Source organism: Mustela putorius, unplaced genomic scaffold, assembly GCF_011764305.1.
Source record: "Mustela putorius furo isolate JIRA1106 unplaced genomic scaffold, ASM1176430v1.1 tig00003834_pilon_pilon_pilon, whole genome shotgun sequence".
NCBI classification, from domain to species: Eukaryota; Metazoa; Chordata; class Mammalia; order Carnivora; family Mustelidae; genus Mustela; species Mustela putorius.
Genome location: NW_025421987.1, coordinates 81,135,150 through 81,157,938, shown reverse-complemented (window position 1 = coordinate 81,157,938; position 22,789 = coordinate 81,135,150). Strand labels below are relative to the sequence as shown.

At 43.6% G+C, this 22,789-nt stretch overlaps 1 protein-coding gene across 1 annotated transcript in view; it reads right to left on the bottom strand.

The window, feature by feature from the left end:
• USP13 (ubiquitin specific peptidase 13) overlaps positions 1-22,789 on the bottom strand; it is a 112,766-nt gene that overhangs the window by 49,499 nt on the left and 40,478 nt on the right. The window contains exons 4-10 of the mRNA XM_004756638.2: positions 22,496-22,617; positions 16,513-16,655; positions 14,519-14,703; positions 7,517-7,611; positions 6,027-6,214; positions 4,034-4,105; positions 3,578-3,671 (exon numbers count right to left, since the gene is read on the bottom strand). Of these exons, the coding sequence (XP_004756695.1) occupies positions 3,578-3,671; positions 4,034-4,105; positions 6,027-6,214; positions 7,517-7,611; positions 14,519-14,703; positions 16,513-16,655; positions 22,496-22,617 (899 nt within the window). The remainder of the gene's footprint in view (positions 1-3,577; positions 3,672-4,033; positions 4,106-6,026; positions 6,215-7,516; positions 7,612-14,518; positions 14,704-16,512; positions 16,656-22,495; positions 22,618-22,789) is intronic.

Genomic DNA, 22,789 nt, shown 5'->3' with positions numbered 1-22,789 from the left:
TTTGAAACATAGAATTGTTTTAAACATGTTCTCTTTGGAAGGAGAAATAAATTACAGAATATTCAGCATTAAAAATGTGTGAAAGCATGGTCTCAGACTGCATAAGATCAGGAGTAAATTTTTTGAAGAAATAAAAGTGTCCCTCTAGTGAGAGGTTTTATCTACTGCGGATGCAACTTAATTTTAAAAATCAATTCAACACATTTATGTAGAAACGGCAGTGCCCAAAACAAATACCACAAATCTTTTTATAGATGAAAATGTGAAGTAAGCATGCACATATAAAAACTAGATTTCACCTTGGTCTGTAGAAGACCAATTTAATACCAGGAAGCATGTAGCCTAGAAATGCAAGGCAGAGGCATTGGGAAACAAGATGACGGGCCATCTGGTAATTCTGCAGACTTTAAGGACCCCCTTTTGTCATGCGCCTATACCATCCACACACTGAGGCACTTCGACACCTGAAGTAAATGCTGGAACAACTGTGGGGTAAGCAGGATCATGTAGAGGCCAAAAGCAGACGCAGGGGCCAGCCCGCTAGGTATGAATCCCAGCCCTGTCACTCTCTGGCTGTGTAACCTCATGCAGGTTTTCTTTGCGTTAGTGAGCATACAGAAAGAGCCTGGCCCTTCATAAGCAATCTTAGTTATTAGTACCACAGCTGGCGGGGGGCCCTATAAAAAGCCACTCCCGCCACATGGCTCTGACTCCTCTCTTGCTCTCTCTCCCTTCCAACCCATATTCCTCTTGTGATCCATCCCCTTCTCTGGTCTTGTGTCCCTTCTTTCTTCTCTTAGGGTATTTCAGGCACATTACCAATCACAAATGCCACAGACCTGAGACAAAGTCACCTGACCAAAGGGCTCCTGACCCCTGAGAGAAGAAAGAGGCCCACGCACCGGTTTCTCTGAAACCAACTGCCAGTGAAAATCCTGATGCCTCAGAAAGTAATTCCCTCCGCTGTCAAGGGGAATGGAGATTTTACTGTGAATTACTTGCCTGTTCAAGTAACAGATTAAAAGTGATTCCTCCAGAGCCACAAAGAATATCATATGGTCAAGTCAAGCTCATTTTAAACACTAAAGGTACCCTATTGGTGCCTGAACCAAAGATGTATATTCCACCCAGCTAGATGGGTCTTCCCCACCACTCCCAAGATGCACACCATACTACTGGTCACATTCAAGGTTCTTCATTGAAGACCACTAGATCATGGCACCACAGAGCAGGAAAGGATTTTACAGATCATCTAGATCAAAGGTCGCACACCGAAATACAGCAGCATACCTGCCAAGTCATGAATCACAAAGGGACTAGAGCCAGCTGGGGACTGTGTGTCCTGTTTGAAGGAGGGCTGCTACTCAGCTCCAGCCATCTGCTGTCATGGGCCTGGAACTGCTACAGGGTCTGACTGTTTAAGAGAACCTGGAAGTTCTGGGGCACCTGGGTGGCTCAGTCAGTTAAGCATCCAACTCTTGGTTTCAGCTCAGGTGATGGTCTCAGGACCATGAGATTGAGCTCTGTATCAGGCTCCACACTGGGCATGGAGCCTGCTTAAGATTCTCTCTTTCCCTGTCCCTCTGCCCTCCTCCTCCCCCCCCCCCAACCGCCCACCAACTTGCACTCACTCTCTCTCAAAGAGAAAAAGAGAGAGAAGCTGGAAATTTAGATGTTTATGTGCAGGCCAAGCAAAACATACCTACAGACCAAATATGGCCCAAATGCTGCCATATTACCCACGTTGGACCACACAAAGCAGGAGTCCAGACCACATGTAGGCTTCAGACCCCAGGAGATCACAGAGCTACTGCACAACGATCACTAAGCCCAGTGGTGAGGAGGGGGCAAGGGCCTAAGCAGTCATTGTTCATAGAATGAAGAATGTGCCTTGCTCATAGAAGAACTATTCTTACTCTAATATAAAAGGACATTTTAATATTAACAAAACCAAACTTTACTTGCAAACATCACCAAATTGATGATTTTCCATTCCATATTTTCTTAAATGAGTAGATTCCAAAAACACAACCGCAGGTGTGTAATATACCGAGATTTTATTTACACTGGAGAGAGAACCTTCACACTTGCAACATTCACAACCACCACCTGGACTAATTCTGCCTGCTGGGACTGGAAGTTTATGTGACTCCTGACAGAGCCCAGAAAGGAAGTCAGAGTGCCCAAGACCCAGTCCAGGCTCCTTCTCCATCACCAAGGAAGGTGGGCTCTGACCCAAAAGCAGCCCAAGAAGTGGCACAGCAGGGATGAAAACCCAGGATAAATGTCATGAAAAGAAAATGTTGGACCAAGTTCTTTTCACCAACACCTCTTCCATGCTTCACAGGGTCTCAGAGTTAGAAGAAGCCTGGATGACCCCCAGCCCCCAGCCGCACAACCAAACATCCCTCCAGCTGCATCCCAGATGAGGGCCTTCCAGTCTTCAATGGATAAGGAACTTGGCATCTTGCCATGCTGGACAGCAATCCATCTTCCAGTCCCCATGCCACTCTATCCTCTTCAACCCCTTCCTCCTCCCCATCTCCAAACACCGCCTCTAGATGCTCCCTGCATACTCTCCCTTCTCTCAGTCACTCTATTTCCCCAACTAGCTGCGTTCATTATGAACAAGAATCTATTCCCTTTCAATTCCTGCTGTCAATCTAGTTCAGGATGACTGACTTCAGGTGGGAGCACGGAAGCCAACACTTGAGAAACAGACTTGCCCACTAAGTCAAGACAACGCCCTCTGAAGTCAGAGCAGGTGGTGGGGAAAAGGGCATGCCCTCCACGAGGCCACAGGCAATGCTCCGAACCAGGCTGCCAAATGCACAGCCAGGTAAGCTGTGCCCAGCAGAATTTCAAGGGCACCCCCTCAACAAAACCAGGTTGTGAGCAGAGCCACCCAGGGAAAGGTCAACAGCCTATTCGCAGGCACATGGAAATGCAAGTCTGGCTATTAGGAGACGGAGTACATCTTTAAGTTATCCTACCATAAACAGTGACTGAGTGGCCAACTGAGTTTCTCATACCTGAGTGTGTTGACAAAACCCCTGGGAGCTTACCAAAAATGGGGACTGCCCAGACCTCTCCAGAACTTCAGAATCCTCAGCTCCTCAGTGGGAGTGGGGTAGAGAAGGGGGAAGAATAGGAATGTGTGTGCTGTTTTTTAACAACCAGCTTCTGGAAAAATCCTAGCAAACAAAGTCGAGGCTTAGGAGGAGACAGATATTACAAGGGCCAAGATTATGTTACCAAGGAGAAAATGTTTATATTTGTATAAAGTTTATTCCTCCCATCTCAGCTCTATGTTATATAGAACAGTGTTCTGAAAACCGTTTATGATGACACTCACTTATAATTCATAAAGCAACTGTCACTAGAAACACCAACCCTAGCGATTTCTTACCGTAAGTTTTAAGAGCACACAGACACCCTAGACTCCAAAATGAAACAGTTATTCTGACAGCTTGCTAAATTTATAGCCACCATGTGCCAAATCATAAGAAATCCACATTCTAGCTGGCAAAGGCCCCTCCTACCTGCATCTCAACATGGCAAACCCTGGGACACATACCTTGTGTTCCTCCTTCATCACCTGTTCAATGAGCTCAGATTTCACTGGAGGTTTTGAATACTGGCCCGAGAGAAGGCCATGTCCTAACTTAGTCCTGGACAGGAGGGAGAAAGAAAAACAAAAAGGTCATTGTTGTTTCCTCATAAAGACATTAGCATTACCTATGAATGCTTATAGGTGGAACATTTTAGCTTGATGACTCAAAAATAACTTATTTATTTGATTTTTCTCGATAAATGATGCCATTTCAAACCATCCTCGGTACTTTATAAATAACTATTAATATCTTTCTTCTTACAAAAGTAGCACATGCTCATTTTAGAACACTTTTATTACAGAAAAATTTTTTAAAAGAGAGAGAACTGCCTTTAATTCTGCAACCCAGCAATAACCATTATGCTCAATCAATGGGTATTTTCCTAAAACACTTTTAGATACTTTTCAATCAGTCCTTACATCTGTGTGTTGAAGTCCTGTGTTGGATCTAAAGGAGAGTAGTCAAATATTCTTGGAAGATTTCCTACATACCTAGAAAATGAGAAGGGAGAGTCAAAACATAGGAACTGAAAGAACAGAAACAAAATAAGTGCCATCCTAGTGAAGACCTTCTTGCCTTTCATCCATGCACAGAAAACTTTTTCTGAGATCCCACCTCTGCAGCCATATTCATGGGCCTCCCTAAAATGCCCATGCTTCTAGCAGTGGGTCTCAACCCTGGGTGCAGGTTAGAGTCACCTAGAGAGTTTTTTCAGAAAATACCAAAGCCAGAGCCACCCCCAGATGTTCAAACGACACTGCCTGAGACTGAGGCCTGGGATCTGCCATCTTTTCAAAGTCCCCCAAGTGATTATAACATGTAGCCAGGATCAAGAGCCACCAGTTTATGCCATCACAATTACTATCTCAAAAACAAATGGTAAGGAGCACCTGGGTGGCTCTGTCGGTTAAGTATTTCCCTTCAGTTTAGGTCATGATCCCAGGCTCCTGGGATCGAGCCCCCTGTCGGGCTCTGTGCTCTGTGGGGAGTCTGCTTCTCCCTCTCCCTCTGCCCACCACTCTGCCTGCTTATGCTCTCTCTGTCTGTCTCTGTCTCTCTCTCTCTCTCTCTCTCAATTAAATTTTTTAAAAAATGGTAAGGCTAGGAATTATGTCAATCGTATCAAAGTGAACAATGATAATAGCAGTGACAAATGCCACTTGTTGGGGGCTCTCTGTATAACCTGGTTGGGTTTTCATTACAATCATACAAGGAAGACATGGGAGAGATGAGAAATCAGGATGCTTCCAAAGTTACTCAGGAAAGGAGAGATGAAACCCACAGTGCACCCAGGCAGCCTGGCTCCAAACCCCTGCTCTGAAACACTCTGCCCTGTCCATGCTTCCTTGAGCAGGCCCCAGCCGCCACCTTCTGACCAGCTTACTTGGACAAAGCAGTGCCAACTTCCACCACCCATCTCTAATCTCATTTCTTTCACTTCTTAAGTTCATTTCCTATTGCACACCCTCTGCTTTGTGCTGTCCATCTTTCCATCTTCAGGCTTTGACTCTCTAAGCGTGAAAGCTCTAGAGAGAAGAATCTAGAAGCAGATCCCTTTCCCTGGCACTTCATGCACCCAGCTCTGCCCACTTATCTGACCTCATTCCCATCCCTCTCCCTAGCCCACAGCACCCCAGCCACGTGCCCTTCTTTGCCAGGACGTGCCAAGCTCACACCTGCTTCAAGGTCGTGCCATCTGCGATCTCTCTCCCAGAATGTTCTCTCCACAGACCTTCGCTCCATCTCAGGTCTGTTTAAAAGGCACCTCCCCACCTCTCCTAAATCCCCAACACCTGACCCTGCCTGACTTTCTTCTTGGCATGCATCAGTACTTGCAATTTTATAACTTATCTCCTTGTTTATTATCTCTCTAGAGATTATATACTGGAGTATAATCTCAATGAAGGCAGATACATTTTCTAAATCACTGCATCTCCAGCTCTAGAATAGCATAGGACATGTAAAAGGCACCCAAAAAACATTCGTTGAACAAATACAATGTAATCATATAACCAATTCCATAATTGACTACCTATAAACCAACAGAAAAGGGATTATTGTGACAAAGCCCTAGAAAAGAACCACAACACACTAGTAGTTAACAATGACCTCTACTACTGGACACCTGCAGGTACCTGCTGTCTGCAAACTCTGAATTTGTACTCCAGATTATGTACCTATGTCAAAATTAACAGAGCCCACTTCTCTGCGACAGCCCCTTTCAAATTGCTTTCAGATATGTCACCTGATTCCTGTAACACTTGACAATAGTTCTCACCCAGCTTCAATGCAAGAAGCCACACCACGCAGTTATGGCGACATGTCCTGCAGCTGAAGACAGGCTTCCCTGGCACATACTGTGACGGACAAGGACAGCACTGTGTGCCCAGGTCCGTTGGGGGGGACACTTACGCTCTCTGGAATTCTGGGATGCTGAAGATGGCCTGCATGACAGAACTCAGGTAGCAGCTGTTGCCCAGGTTCTTGAGACCCGTGTACCCGGGGCCATACATGGGCTTCAGCTTTGTCCCGGTCTCCTGGATCACTTCCCACTCGCTGACCCGCGGCTTGATGTCATTGTCCCGAAGCCCGTTCTCCGTCTGGGACAAAGTCATTGAAAGAAACCAACTTTAGTTGTATAATTACCACCCAAAGCTCACATCTCAAGAATTACTTCTAACAGCAATGGATATTCCTGCCCCTTTGTTCCCCAAGCTAAGCAGAAAAATCATCTAGTTAAAGAGATTGATGTAGTGATGATGCATAAAACTGTCAATGTACTTAATGCCACAGACCACACACTTAAAAATAGTTAAATTGGCAGAGCGCCTAGGTGGCTCAGTGGGTTAAAGCATCTGCCTTTGGCTCGGGTCATGATCTCAGAGTCATGATCTCAGGGTTGTGGGATCGAGCCCCGCATCGGGCTTTCTGCTCAGCAGGGAGCCTGCTTCGTCCTCCCTCTCTGCCTGCCTCTCAAATAAATAAATAAAATCTTTGAAAAAAGAATAGTTAAATTGGCAAATTTTATGTTATGTATGTCTTTCCACAGCAAATACACACACACACACACACACACACACACTCTTTAAAGATTTAAAAATGAAAGGGAAAGAGACTGAGAGGAAAGGAGATAGGAGGAAGAAAGACAAACAGGAATGGAAAGAAGCTAGTAATTTCAAGGGAAAATACAGTTCAATCCAGCAAACAGAAAAGCAAGGCCACTGGACAGGAAAGTGAAGGAAAATCCTCTGCCTTGGAAGTGCCTTGAAATAGGAGGGAGGCTTAAAGAGGAGCAGAGAACATAAATTAAAGGGGAACATGAGTGAGGACGAGGAGACAGAGGGGAGGAGAGCCCGAGGAGAAGGGCTGGGAGGGCAGGGCCCGAGCACAGCACGCGCACCACAGCAGCTCCTCACAGGAACTGGCATTACATAGTCATGATACCAGCTTGAAAACACAATATTAAATGAAGCAAAGCTTTCCCCATCAACAACAACATGTTGGCTTATTCTTTCCACCCCCAAGCTCAGCTTCCCCTCCTGAAATTAATTAAAGTGATGTCGGTCACAGATAATTTTAAAGGTCATCTTCCAGTACCTTCTCGCTTCAGTGAACAAGGAGTGATTCATGCAACTCTCCATCAAAATAGACAGAAATTTCACAAGCAAACTCCAACTAAAACAAATGGTACTTTTGACGAGGTGCCATTTTTATTATAACATAAAAAAAATTTAAGCTGGTAACCAAAAGAAAATGCTAATTAATTAAATTCAAGAAGTGAAGGCAAACATTAAAACCTAAAACCTACAAAAGTAAGATTCCTGTTCAGCAATTACATATTAAAGAAACTAAAGGGTTCCTTCCCTGCAAGGTAGGAATACAGACAAAGTAGACCTTCTTACCCCATGCATATGAAGCATATCGATTCCAAAATGTGCTAAGTGCTTGGCCAAATGAGGATCCAAAACGGGTTCCTCTTCTTGAAAAGAATAAACATCTACAAGGTGAAGAGAAAACAAGGAACGAGATCTTTAATCAAGTCCTTCAATATTCAACATGTATCTGTTGAGCTCTCACTGTGCACCAGGCTTGGGATACTCTGGTGAATAAAGCCAACAGAAACCTCCTGTGAGTTACACTCAATTGGAGGAAAGACAGATGATCAACAACAAACAAAATTAATAGGTCTATTTTGTAATTATACCCATATATCAATTTTTTTACTTTCAGAAAGTTGATTTTTTAAAGGTTTTCTGAAACAAAAAAAAAAATTTTTTGAGAAAGCAGTGTCTAAAGTTAAAATAATTGAAATTAGACCAGTGTCCATGCCTAACAATTGATTTTGTAACCAAAACCACAATGACATAACAACAGTGCAGGAGGAGGGAAGGGTGGGGGAGGAGAGAGTGGCACCACCTACCGTGGGAGGGAGAGCCTGCCAGGGGGCAGAGGGGACACACAGGCCCTCAGGAGCACCTGAATAGCTGGAGTGAGGTGTTAGGTCCAAGACAAAACAAAATTCCTCCTGTGGAATCCTCCACAGCCTCAGACCTGTCAGCTGGCCAGCTCCCACCTCCCACCTGCCCCTTCATCCCTTCTTTCCAACACTAGTGTCCGCCCCCAGTGGACTCAGTGAAGACTGTTCAGTACATCCCCAATGTGTCCACCCCGTAGCACACACAGCCAAAGAGGGTGCGCATGGCCCAGCGGGGTAACTCAGGCAGTTCCAGGCCCACCAGTCCCAGTGCCTGAGGGATTGGCATCTTGGCCTTCTTGGCAAATCTCCCCAGAAGCTCTGGAGTCCATCACCTTGTATGTCCTTACACAGTAGTGCAATGTGGGGGAGAGGACAGATATCTTCAGGCCCATTTTGCAGATGAGGAAAAGAGGCTCACAAGGTTCAGTCATTTGCCTCAAACCCCAAAGGTGGCCCAGAACTTAGGTATCCGGGCCCCTCACCCAGTCCTTTTTCTTCTACACCCGACTATTTCTTTAGCTCTCTCAGAAGACTCAGAGACTTGATGAAGCACCATTCCAAGTCCTTAATTGGAAGGGAGAGTCAAAAACCCCAATTTCTTCACTCCTAAATTGGAAAAACAAAATCTATTACAGGGAAAATAGATATCAAGATAGCAGGGGCTCCTGGGTGTCTCAGTCAGTTGAGTGTCCCATCCTTGGTTTTGGCTCAGGTCATGATCTCGGTGGTGGGACTGGGCCCCATGTTGGGCTCCACGCTGGGTATGAAGTCTGTTTGAAATTCTCTCTTCCTCTGCCCCTCCCACTTATGTTCTCTCTCTCTCTCTCTCTCTCTCTCTCTCTCTCTAGAATAAGTAAATAAGGGCACCTGGATGGCTAAGTCAGTTAAATGTCTACCTTCAGCTCAGGTCATTATCCTGGGGTCCCTGGATCAAGTCCTGCATCAGGCTCCCTGCTCAGGAGGGAGTCTGTTTCTCCCTCTCCCTCTGCCCCTTCCCCTGCTCCTGCTCTCTCTTTCTCTCTCTCTCCCAACTAAATAAATAAAATATTTTTTAAAAATAAAATAAAATAAGTAAGTAATTTTTTAAAAAGAAAAAATAGCAATTCTTGGGGACACTAAAAGATAGATTGTCCAATGATTTTCCTCCTCTTTAGAATAGCACCAGGAGGAAAAAAGAAATACACACACATACACACACAACCTATGGTGATCTTCTGACCCAAACCCAGATCTGTGGAGACTCACTGCCACCAAAGGAAGTTAGTCTTTCTATCATTAATAGATTAGATGTTGTATAGCTTTCTTGGCTGTCCCTCTTCCTCCAGGGCCCATTTTAACTTGTAGAGAGGCAGCCTTCATTTATAGTCTTTTTTAGTATAATTCAGGGCTCTCAAAAGCAAAACAAAAGACAAAATCCCCAGCCCAATGAAGAAAAATTAAGAATTTCTTAAGAAATTAAGAAAAAGTTTAAATGCTAAAACCACCAACAAAAATCTTTAATAACTTGAAATACATAAATAATATTTTTTAATCTATGGCAAGTGACAAAAAAAAACCACTCAGATACTGACTAAATGTGAAAATGACATTCCCTAGGCACTTTAACTTCGGTTCTTATTAACGAGTGAAATAGTTTTGAAGACTTAAGACTTTAAGCCTCTAATTATTTGAGCTTCATTAGAAAATAACAAAGTTGCCAGAGCTGAACAGTTGGCATTGGCCTAGGATTTTGAAATAAGTGAAAACCACACAACACTCTATAATTCTTAATTTGTTAGACTCATGCCATATTGAGAAATTAATGTTTCCTCCCTCCAGTCATTAACTGCTCCAAAGATGTGACATGATTTGGTCAGACACACAGTTATTTTTTTTTTACTCCAATGACAACAGTTGAATGAGTAACATACAAGAAATCTAAAAATGAACTGTGATCCTCAAATTTGGCAAGGATGAAGAACTTACAAATGACATGTAGTCACAGAAAAAAAATGTGAAGTGGACTCAAGAAAGAGCACCATAAGATGCTACTGAGCTGGTACAGGGGCCCCTAGGGCCAGGCAGTTTCACAGATGCTGTGGGCATCTCCAGAAGCTTCTCCCGCAATCACCAAGGCACTTAGGCTTCTTCTTAGGTAACCTAGTTTCACAACAGAAGAGCAAAACACCCTCTCCTATCTCTGTCCCTCCTCACTCCCTTCCTACCAAGAACCTCATCCTTGCTTTTGCCAAATCAATGTCTCCTCCCACAGAGGAAAGTTTTTATTTGTTTGTTTGTCTCGCGATCTGTTTCTTGGTTTGTTTGTCACTGTGCTCATGGAGACCCGGAATGGAATTTGATATGGGGGCCATTTTTATGACCCAGGCCACCACCATGACCTCGCCTAGGTGGTCCAGACTTCTTGGAAGAACCAATTCTAAGTTGCAACCTCAAGGTAAGTAGGAGGTCCTCACCGAACAGGTATATCCTTACTGGGGAGAAGGAAACCAGGATGATCAGATCACATTACCATTAAATAGTTGAGTCCACAACCTGCTTGGATTCCATGTTCACTAAGCGGTACTCTAAATATAAGTCAGCTCCCTGCAGGAAAGGAATGTACTGGTCAAGCCAACATCAACATCCCATTTACAGGCAGTTGTGGTTCTCACTATAACCTAAAAAATAAACACTTTCTCTCTTGCGAGTTGAACTAGCCTCAGTGAGCTGAGCAAATATGGAAATGAGACCGTTGGCACTGGTATCTTCACCAGGAGGTGGCCACCCGCCCCTGGACAGAGGGCACCCTGCGCTCCTGTGCCTCAATCTCCACCAGGCTCATCATCAGACATTAAGGGAAACTACAGGCATGTTTTCATAAACTTATTTGGCTTTAAAACAAATGAGTTATAGCTAGCCATCTATTAAACAGACTTTAAAAAAGTAAAATAAAATTGATGTATCCCATAAACTAATATGGTAATTAGACTGAAAATAATCATTAAAACCAACTCTGCACAAGACAAGCAGAAATCAAATCCGGATCTTTCTTCAAAAAGTGAAAATTAGGGGCACCTGGGTGGCTCAGTGGGTTAAGCCGCTGCCTTCGGCTCAGGTTATGATCTCAGGGTCCTGGGATCGAGTCCCGCATCGGGCTCTCTGCTCAGCAGGGAGCCTGCTTCCCTCTCTCTCTGCCTGCCTCTCCATCTACTTGTGATTTCTCTCTGTCAAATAAATAAATAAAATCTTTAAAAAAAAAAAGTGAAAATTACTTCAGGTAAATGAATTCCAAGAACTCTCATCACAGGCTAGATGATCTACATTGCTGTTGGTTTTACACCTTCTATGATTTTATTAAAAAATCTCAATTATATAAGGAAAAGTTCTCCCTCCTCTACAAACAAACAAGCAAAACAAACAAACAAACAAAAAAAAAAACCTTAACTATAGCTGATAATGAATTAATATTCTTAGCAGCTGAAGAGTTTTTTATTTTAATCAAGAAGGAACACCTACACATAAGCCTACTAGAAAATCAACCTAAGAAATTCGAAAATAGAACTACAAACTGGCCAAAAATACTATGAAAAATGTTCATTCTCACTAGTAAAGCAAATGAAACCAAGATACCAGAATAGCGAGGGTTTTTAAAAACAACAAATACCCAAAGTTGTCAAAGATTTGCTGAAATGGGTATTCTCATACACTGTTAATGGGAATGTAAATTACTGTAACTGCTTAAAAGAGAAATTCAGCAATTGATAATTTATTTTTTTATTGTGCTATGTTAGTCACCATATGGTACACTATTAGTTTTTGATGTAGTGTTCCATGATTCATTGTTTGTGTATAACACCCAGTGCTCCATGCAATCTGTGCCCCCTTAATACCCATCATCGGGCTAACTCATCCCCCCACTTCCCTCCCCTCTAAAACCCTCTGTTTGTTTCCTAAAGTCCATAGTCCCTCATGGTTCATCTGGCAACTGAAAATTTAAAAGGTTCAACCCTTTGTTCAGAAAAACTGATCTTAAATATATTGTCAGACAAACATCCAAAGATTTCCATATATACAAGGATGCTCATCAGAAGAGCAAAAAAATTATAACAACTAACAGGAGAAAAATTAAATGATTTATGGAACTATCATGGGATACTAAAGAGTATTTAATAACATGGAAAATATGTATATGCATGTATATTTAATGTTAAGTAGAAGAAAACAAGGAATAGAACTTTACACAGTGTGATTCCATTTTTGTAAAAATGTGGGGCAGGGGCAGTCTGGGTGGTTGTATAAGAATTGACCAAGGCCAAGGAAAGGAAATATCCAAATTGTGAGAAGTGATTTGACAAATGATATTACTGGTGATTTTTATTTATATCTCTAAATTTTTCTGTTTTCTTAATATGTTACACTGAATATCGGCTCCTTGTGTAATCAAGGGGCAAAAATAACATGTTCCTTCCTCGAGCTGAAAGGAAAAAAACTTTAGATGAAAAAAAGAAAAAAGTCTAAATCATAGTTTGAAAATTAGTTTCATGTTCGAAAGAAAGCTTCTGGAAAATTAAAGACATGTAGAGAACAGAATTAACCCTTGCCTTTATTATTTGCATACATTTAAATGTAATCTAATTATTTAAATACTTACATACCAGTCTGTTTATTTAACAAAAGTATTCATGCCTACCACGTGTAAGATTTTATATGGAACCTAAAGATGAGTGAGACATAGCTCTCTGCCTTCAAACAACCGAAATTTTAAAACCAAACCATGTATACAAATAATGGTAGTCTTAGGTTGTTCTGGGAACTGGACTTCTAATAATTGGTCTTATCAAACCACTACAAAAACCAAAACAGAAAGGAGATACGTGCAGGGCACATGGGTAGTGCAGTCAGGCGTCCGACTCTTGGTTTCCACTCAGGTTTGTGAATCTCAGGGTCATGGGATCAAGCCCTGCATCTGGTTCCATACTCAGGGTAGAGTCTGCTTGGGATTCTCTCTCCTCCTCCCTCTGCCTGCACCTCACCTCGCACCCCACAACCACATGGTCACAAACACATGCGCACATGCTCCCTCTCTCTCTCTAAATGAATATATCTTAAAACACACACACACATTCAAATGATTCCCACCCCTACAATGCTACCGACTAGAACTCCTATATTACAAACCCTTCCCTCTGTAGCCTTAGGATGGCTGCCTGGTACAGCATTCAACATAACGACCTGTAAGCAACTTGCTGTAACCCTCAACCCAGCAGCATGTCCCGACTTTTCCTCCTCCGATCGTGGTACTCATAGGGTTCACCCTGGACTGGGCGGAGGGTTATCCTCTTGCCGCTACTTTTCTCTAAGGAGCTCAAAATCAGCCCACTGACTCCAGAAACAGGAAGATTATCCAAAATGTGAGTCAAGAGAATCTTTACGTGGACAAACGGTCAGCCCTCAATTACAAAATAGACGAAAAACAAAACCAGTTCGGTGGAAAGGCATGGTAGACAAGAAGTGTGTCATCGTTAGAGAAACATCCTAGCCAATTAACTCTGAAGCAGGCTAATTCAGTCCGAGAAAGAGAACAGAAGAAAAGAAGAATGTCTTGGTACGTCTCCTAAAAAAAATCATCTGACCTTAGAATAAAGAAAAAATAGAGACTAAAACTTGGAAAGATGAAGAAGACTAACCTAAGGTGTTGGTGTAGATCTATGTTTACTTGATAAATGTTTTTAATGATGCTTAGATGATGGATTCTTATGGCCCTTGCTCAGCATTTAAGTTTCTCATTATTGATCCTGGTATTATTTCCCTTTTCCATCACAAAATGGTAGATGGAAAGAATTGTGCAAACATGGCCAAAAATTAACATTTGAGAGCATATGGTGTGAGAACATAAAGAAAAAGAACGAATTCTAAAGCTGGCAGTACAAGTAGGAACCAAGGCTAGTCCTTGGCCACCAGCCACTGTCAAGGACTCTGACACACAATATCATTTAGAATCCCCCTCCTTTATGACTCCATTTCTAAAATGATGCTAACTCCCATCATGAATTCTAGGGCTTCCCTCTACTGTTTTAATGCTGGACTTGATTATCCCTGCTCATTTCACAAGTCCTGGTTCCTACCCCTCTGTCCTCTTAGCCAAGAGATATACAGAAAGACAGTAATAACAGGTAACAGTAGCAACCTACTCGTATTAAGGCCTTACTGTGTGCACTGGGCTAAATGCTTTTGGTGCCTCAACAGACCTATGAAGGAGCTACCACAATCATCCTCCAGATGCGGAACGTGAGGCGGAGAAGGATTTGAAGACTTGCCAGTAGGAGGCAGAATCAGGATTCAGACCTGAGCTGCATCCAGAGCCTACACCCTCCAACCAGGAATGAAGGCACCATTTCAGTTAAGAGGAGCCACCACAAGTTCCCAAAGCCAATAAAGGCACACTCACCTGCCCCATCAGGAGTAATGGTTCCCAGCTTCACAGCCAGAGGATAGCCCATGTCTCTGTAATGCTCCAACGCATGGCCGTTGCCTCCAGAGCTGTCAAAGAACCACTTCCCACACAGCACGGAGCCATCGGTCAGATTCAACCAGAGGTTTTCCCGCAGGTCACACCTGGCACACTTCCAACCACTGAAAGGTCAGAGAAGAGCAGTTAGGATCACTGGAACGCGAGGTATAGCTAGAAAACTAACATCCAAGGGGCACCTGGGTGGCTCAGTGGGTTTGAGCCTCTGACTTTGGCTCAGGTCATAATCTCAAGGTCCTGAGATCGAGCCCCGCATGGGGCTCTCTGCTCAGCAAGGAGCCTGCTTCCTCCTCTCTCTCTGCCTGCCTCTCTGCCTACTTGTGATCTCTGTCAAATAAATAAATAAATTCTTTTCAAAAAAAGCCTCAGGTTAAAAAAAAAAAAGAAGAAGAAAGAAAGAAAGAAAGAAAAAACAAACATCCAAGAGAATGGACGGTCTCGAGCTGGGGGTTGCAGGCAGCAGTGAGTAAAACAATGGAAACCGCCGCTTCCTTCCCTCCTTCACCCTTCAGAATGTTAGTGTCGCCACTAACCAATCAGTACCAATCAGTACACTGCCTGCCTCCACGAGGCTCTTCTACTTTAGAAAACTGACACAGTGGGGGCGCCTGGGTGGTTCAGATGGTTAGGTGTCTGCCTTCGGCTCAGGTCATGATCCCAGAGTCCTGGAATGAAGCCCACATCGAGCCCCGAGCTCATCCGGGAGCCTTTTTCTCCCTCTGTCTCTCTCTTGCTCTCACTTTCTCTCAAGTAAATAAATAATCTTTCTAAAGAAAAAAAAAAAAATGACCAAGCAAATAATCTTAAAAAAACACAGAACCTGCAGTCAGGAGGTGAGGTTGTTTCCTTCAAATTCCTACATGAGGGACAATGGAGCTCAAATAAGTCAAAAACATGCAGGATCCCACATGCATAAACACCCAAAGTTCTAAAGCATTAACCACACCTAGTAAAGCTCATTTAAACAAAATCCTGCTACACAGCAGATCTGAATGAAGTAGAAAAAATGTCAACTTCACTGAAGTTTAGTGTCAGGTACATGCCAAGTACCCTACAGAAGTCTGATCATCTAATTCTACTTAACACCCTTCAGAATCAGTATCCCCAGCCACGCTGTCAAAGGGAGAAACTGAGGCCCAGAAGTAGGCTGCCTTCCCCTACGACCACACAGAACGTGAAGGCAGCACAGTCAGGGTTCCACAAGACAAGAGCACCCGCCTCTGTCCACACAACAGACCTAACAGGAGATGCTAATATGCCCAAAGAGTATTCCAGCCACAAGCGTGACAACCAAATGTTGTCACAAATGTAAATGTTGGGTTCCCCTAGAAGCAGAGTCTGAAACAAAGGTCTGAATATAAATGGCTCGTATAGGAGGTGATCCCAGGAAGAAATGGAGGGAAGGAAGACTGGAAAGGGCAGGAAGCCAGTCCAGGTATGTCAACAAGCAGATGACCACCATGGGAAACTCGGACTCCGTATAGTTGGGAGCTCCAGGAGGCCGCCGCTCGAGGAGTCAGGATCCAGGATATTCATCCATCCACACCAGTCACCGGTTGAGGGCTGTTCCAGGAGGACAGGAGGGAGCATTAACTCCGTGGCATTTCTCATTGTCCCATGCACAGGCCTACCTGGCCTCAGCAGGCAGAGAAAGCCCTCAAGCAAAGAGCACCTTCAAGCGGGTGCTTGCTGCTGAGAGCCGAGGGGTGGGGACTGAGCTCAGCAGTATGGACTGGCCATGCTCAGCCTCTACAAAGGTAGTGATCTTTTTAGAAAGAATTTTGAGCTTAGTTTTAATCAGCGGCATCTGGTAAAAATATACATAACTGCCAGTTCAGAGAAGAGGTAAAAACATAAATATTCCTTTGGTCAGTTTTAAGGGGTGAAGTTCCATTTCGCTATCTGACACTCACCTTGGAGGAATCCTGACTCCATTGTCCAACTGGGTAAGATTATTGGCATATTTGGATACTGGCAATTCATTTTCCCATGTGTCTGGGTCCTGCTTTCTATATGGAGATTTTGAGCTGAGAACCGCATCACAAGCAATTGTTACCTGTAATACAAACCCAGATGTTATGTGTAAAAACAGCTTGAGAGAAAAGCAACTTCTAGAAAGCAAGTTTAAAAGTTTATTATTATTATTAATAAATACAGACTGATCCAAAAAAATTCAGACAGCAGTGACCATAAGAGCAAGATCCCAGTTAGCAGATTCCAGGACTTTCTCCATGAATCCAGCTCAATTTTGTCCCTAACCTGGAGTGTGTAGTATTGACAAGGATCGAAGATAGCAAGGAACCTAATCCAGTTTGTAAAGCCAAGCACAGGAGTCAGATTTAACTATTTCTTAGCAAGCACAGTGAAAAGTATTCGGTGAAGGATTTACAAGACTGAAATTAGCTACAGAAATGCCTAGGATTTACCCAAGTGAGTGTTTTCCTCTAACAAATATACACCCAGATATCCAATATCCTCAACTCATCACACAACAGCATGCGGTCAAGGGCATTTGAGTGGAATGCAAGCAGCATGGCTCCATTTCTTAATCTGGTGCAAATGTGACCTTGGACAGGGACATGCCTAGGTGTCTCTGGCCAGATCAGTCAACATCATGAGCAAATCTGTGATGTCCAGCTTGGCACCAACTGACCACAGGGGAAGAGGGTGCAAATTCTCTGCTTTCTCCTAAACCCAATTAATCCAGCACTTATGCCTATCACTACATTTGCTATTTGCCTAATGCTGTAACAACTATTCCTAACTGTCTTTAAAATCATATTCTGGTGGGAATGTAAAATGGGGCAGTGACTTTGGCAAACAGTTTGGCAGTTCCACAAATAGTTAAACTGAGCAATTCAACTCCTAGGTATATATCCAAGAAAAATGAAAACATGTGTCCATGCTAAACTTACACAAATCTTCATAGAAGCATTATTTAAAATACCCAGAAAGAAGAAACTACCCTGATGCCCACTAACGACAAATGGATAAATAAAATGTCGTATGTCCACACAATGAAATGTTATTCAGCAATAAGAAGGAATGAAGGCCTGATCCATGCTACAACATGAATGAATCTTGAAAATCCATGCTAGGGGCGCCTTGGGTGGCTCAGTGGCTTAAGCCTCTACCTTCATCTCGGGTCATGATCTCAGGATCCTGGGATGGAGCCCCGCATTTGGGCTTTCTGCTCAGCAGGGAGCCCACTTCCTCCTCTCTCTCTCTCTCTCTCTCTCTCTCTCTGCCTACTTGTGATCTCTATCTGTCAAATAAATAAATAAAATCTTTAAAAAAAAAAAAAAAAGAATCCACTGGGATGGAAAATACTTCATTCCAAAAAAAAGAAAATACATGCTAAGTAAAAAAGGCCAACCACCAAGATGTACATATGTTGTATGATTCCATTTATATGCAATGTCTGGAACAGGCAAATCCAACGAGACAGAAAGTAGATTAGTGATGGCCAGAGGCTGGGAGGGATGACAGCTGGAGGGGTGATGAGAGTATTCCACGGGAGATAATGGCCATGGATGTCCAACTCCCAACACAAGAAAAGCCACTGGATGGTTTAAAAAGGTTTTTAAACCAAGGTTTGTATTCTACCTCACTAACCCCCCCCCCCCCCAATTAGCTGAATTTCATGCAGAGTGATTTCCCCCTGGGTAGCCCTAGAACTCTTTAAGAGACAGTGAGGGCTGCTCCCTCAGTTTCCTTCCTTGCCCCCCCCAACCCCTGAGCAACTCCTCTCACTGCTACATCAAGAAGCTATTCGGAACCTTTCTCTTCTCAACTTCGGTCACACTCGTTTGGCCCCAGCCGCTAACACAGCTCACTCAGACAGCCACAGAGCAGCCTCCCACGGTTCCTTTCCCCCACACCCGCCCTCTCCACTACACGGCAGCCAGACTGGTCTGCTGGGAATATCAGATCCTCTCCTGCTCCTGCTTAAAATTCTCCACGCTACTACCGATGGGTGACACGGAGCAAGGCACCATCAGGAGTAAGGAAGAGGTCTCCACCCTCAAAAAACGTTATACTCCATGACACGCCAAATATCCATAAATATATCTAACCTTTTTAAAAAGAGAGTCCCACTCACCTCTCACCAAAACCACTTTTATACAATTAGCCTTTCTTTTCAATTATCAAAATTCATCTCCCACTTCCTTCCAGGAATGCCGCTGGAAAACAGGGTTCAGGTCACCTCAAATCCTTCCTGATGCTCCAGGTTTGGGCTACCTGAACCATTCCGTGCTGCCTTAGCACTTGGGCTGCACATCCTAAGCTTTTCAGTCTGGTCTGTTATTACAATCTCTTGGTTGCTACGACTGTCTCAATCCCTTCCCTGTCCTCCTCTGAATCTTCTCCACGATGCACAAAAACATTGATCAAGATATGAATACAACAGGGGCGCCTGGGTGGTTCAGTGGGTTAAAGCCTCTGCCTTCAGCTCAGGTCATGATCCCAGGGTCCTAGGATCGAGCCCCACATTGGGCTCTCTGCTCAGCAGGGAGCTGCTTCCCCCTCTCTCTCTGCCTGCCTCTCTGCCTACTTGTGATCTCTGTCTGTCAAATAAATAAATAAAATCTTAAAAAAAAAAAAAGATTTGAATACAATATTCTCTCTTTTCTTTGAAGAACATGTTGGTGACACTCAACAAAATTTCCTCAAACTTCCAGGCCACGACCAAACACTGATCTAGTGTTTTCAGCTGAAACTGCTTAGCAGCCCTTCGTATGGATCACAGCTGAAGATCAGGATCTGTTATCCTATAATTAGGCCATGAATTATCTTTCCCTGGATTGGTTGTCTTGAGCAAAGAGAAAAAAAACTTGGTACTAGTCCTGGCTCCATCCCAGGCCTCACAGTCCTCAAATTCAGTAGTGTTCTGGAATCGACTCAAACTGGCTCACAGAACTGATGGTTAAATTTTTTAAAATTCTGCAAGATGGTTGTGAAACACAGACATTGTTGAAAATCAAATTATAAAAACACAATCAGGTAAAATACTTATTTTTTAAAAAGTAACAGACATTCAAAACTCTTCTCTTCCTGTTCTACTGTATCTTACGATTTTCGGTGTGTTCTTGAGGTTATTTACATGTACATTATGTGACCGGTGGGAATTTCATACAATGGGGTGCTGCTACACACTCTCTTTTCAACCCTGTTTCCGGAGACATCCTGTTAGCCTGAAATCAGCCATGGTGGGAATATTGACACCATGGAAATCATCAAACATTACAAAGCGAGCCTTTCCCCCAGGGAGCTGGATGCTAAATATTTACAAGCAGTTTCTGAAGTCTAAAATGAGGCACTGGATTTCAGGCTACAAGATCCCTACTGAGCTCCAAATGCTGTCTCTGCGAACTTCACATCACTGAGAGGTAGTTTAACCTTCTGGTAGACTCCACAATGTTCCTATCTGAAACAGAATTTTTTCTGAGCTGAGACGCTCAAAAGATGAAGGAAGAGTCATCTGGTTGGGTGATTTTCAGCTCAATAATTTTTGTTATTCAAGAGCTTAAAAAAAAATTTTGCGGGACACCTGGGTGGCTCAGTGGGTTAAGCCTCCACCTTCGGCTCAGGGCTCTCTGCTCTGTGGGGAGCCTGCTTCCCTCTCTCTCTCTTTCTCTGCCTGCCTCTCTGCCTACTTGTGATCTCTCTCTCTGTCAAATAAATAAATAAAATATTTAAAAAAAAAAAAAAAGTTTGCCTTTGGCTCAGGTCATGATCCCAGGGTCCTGGGATCAAGCCCCAGTTCGAGCTCCTTGCTCAGTCGGGAGTCTTTTCCCACTCCCCCTGCTAGTCTCTAGCTCACTCTGGTGCGCTCTCTCTCTCACTCTCTCTCTCTCTCTCTCACACACACACACACACACACACACACACACTTGCTCTCTCTCTCTCAAATAAATAAATAAATAAAATCTTTCAAAGCTTCAAACAAGAATATCAAACACCAAAAAATGTAGCAGAAGCACAAAAAGATAGGAACTAGCACCTGTTACATAAATAAATCCCATCAGCTACCATCAGATAAACCCAGACTTTTCCTTCAATCGCTCTCACCCCAGCTTTCGAATAACACTCCCTCTCCTTTTTAGAAAATGTTTACGTTATTTCTTGATTCTAGAAGACACTATATTAAAAATTATAACATATATTCTTGGGATTCAGATTTCTATGACCCTTCACCTTTACTTAAATAAAAGTATTCACACTTCGAATTATATTCTGAATATAGGATTAATGAAAAAACACTTAAAGGCTCCTTCACTAAATTTTTCACATAAAGACTTTTTCTTCATAAATGAGTGAGAGAAAAATCATTTCTCATGATCTTTATTCATCGTGTGCTTCTTGATCTCTTTTCTGACGGCAGACGTTAAGAGTTACATGAAATGAGGGCAGACAGTAAGAACTCTCAGTATCGTGCAGATACAAGGTTTAGAATATAATTTCAGGTAATGGGATGAGGTAAGACCATTTGGCCCACTCATATATTTTATCCTTGGTAACAGCCACATGAGTCAACACAGGGAACTGGAGAAAGGAAAGGTAATTTAATTCTCTATGCACTGCTGAACACTGTGCACTTAGCACTAAAAAGGGTATGTCACATCTAGTAATTAGAGGAAAGAGGTACAGTAGCTAAATCAACAACATTTTCATTTCTATGGTCTTCTATTTAGGTAGAAAGTAGGTCAGGGGCAGAAGAGGTGGAATGGTAGAAACCTGGTCTCTAATGACATGGGAACCCCAAGCACAAACACCCCCTCCCTCCCCGTACTGGCAGAGGCAAGTGAGCAGGTGGCCGTAAATACAAAGTCACACAATGTCCTGAAGATTCCCAGACCTAAACACCTGGCTTTTGTTCTGGAGGAGTGCCAGGAGAGAAGCAGCGAGCTAGCATGTGTAAACTCCAGGGACCCTGACCTCCCTGCTCCCCAGGTGTTCGCAGAGAGGGAAGGAAGGAAAGAAAGGGAAGAGAACAAAGGAGAGAAGATGGGGTGGTAGAGATGACATAGGAAAGGAGGAAAGAACAGGAAAAACGCTTGGCGTCCTTGCAGGAGCTCCACGCCTCCTTACGGGCTCCAAGTACAACAAACACAACGTGGCTTCCTCACACCACCCCTGCCGCCCCCAGCTTCGTGCTGTTCAGGAAGGTGAATGTTGCACCACAAAAAACAAGGGCAGGGAAGAGAAAGGGAAAAAATTCACCACGAAATCTAAACGCCAAAACCTAGAAAGTAGCCTTAGCCTTCATGAGGAACAAAACTTTCAAGGAGTCTCACATTACCACGGAGCTCCCGCAGACCTGTGATTTGTAAGCGTTTGGTTATTTTTATAGTCGTGTTGCTGTTGCTTCAGCAGAGAAATCCTTATTTTTCCCAAACAAAATCTCACGTGGAAGGCTAACACGCAGAAGAGATAAAAATATAGCCATTCCTCTGATCAGAAAACACCCCTCTCCAATGAGCCCTGTACATCTCAGGGGCACAGTGTGAAAATCTACACAACAGACTGTGAATTATGGTGGCAAGAAACCAGATCACCAAGGACGGGGGGAGGGGTGGCGGGCAGCCTGCCGTGGGGTGGGGGGGCAGGTCACAGGGGAGAGACCAGCCCAATGTTTATACACTTAGAGGCCCACAGAGCAATGGAAATACCTTGCAGCAGAGGGTATCTGGCCAAACGCTACTAAAACCTCACCCTGCAAGACCCTTTCACAGAGAAGAAGCTACACGCTCATGTTTGTGCTCATTCTTCTCCTCTTTGCTCATTCAACCTGTCTCCCCCGCACCCCCCCGCGTGCACACACACCACACACGCACACACACCTGACACAGAGAGTCACGCGCATCTAGCTAGCAGCCGTGCACACTCACTGACCAGGGCTGGTAACTCCTCAATATTTGGTAGTGCTATTTCATAGTGGTCTGGGAATATAACAAGTTTGGCTTCGTCTTCATATTCATAATCGTCGCTATTTAAATCGTCATCAGTATCTAGATCTGAGGAAAAAACAAAAACAAAGAACAAGAAGTGAAGAGAGAACATTCTACACCAAGGCAGCACTCACTGGGAAAGCCAGAAATAACAAACAAGAGCAGGACATTTATGATGCCCTCCTCTGACAACCCAAACCAGGAGTAAAAGGCCGACCATCTTTCCTAAGTTAGAAAT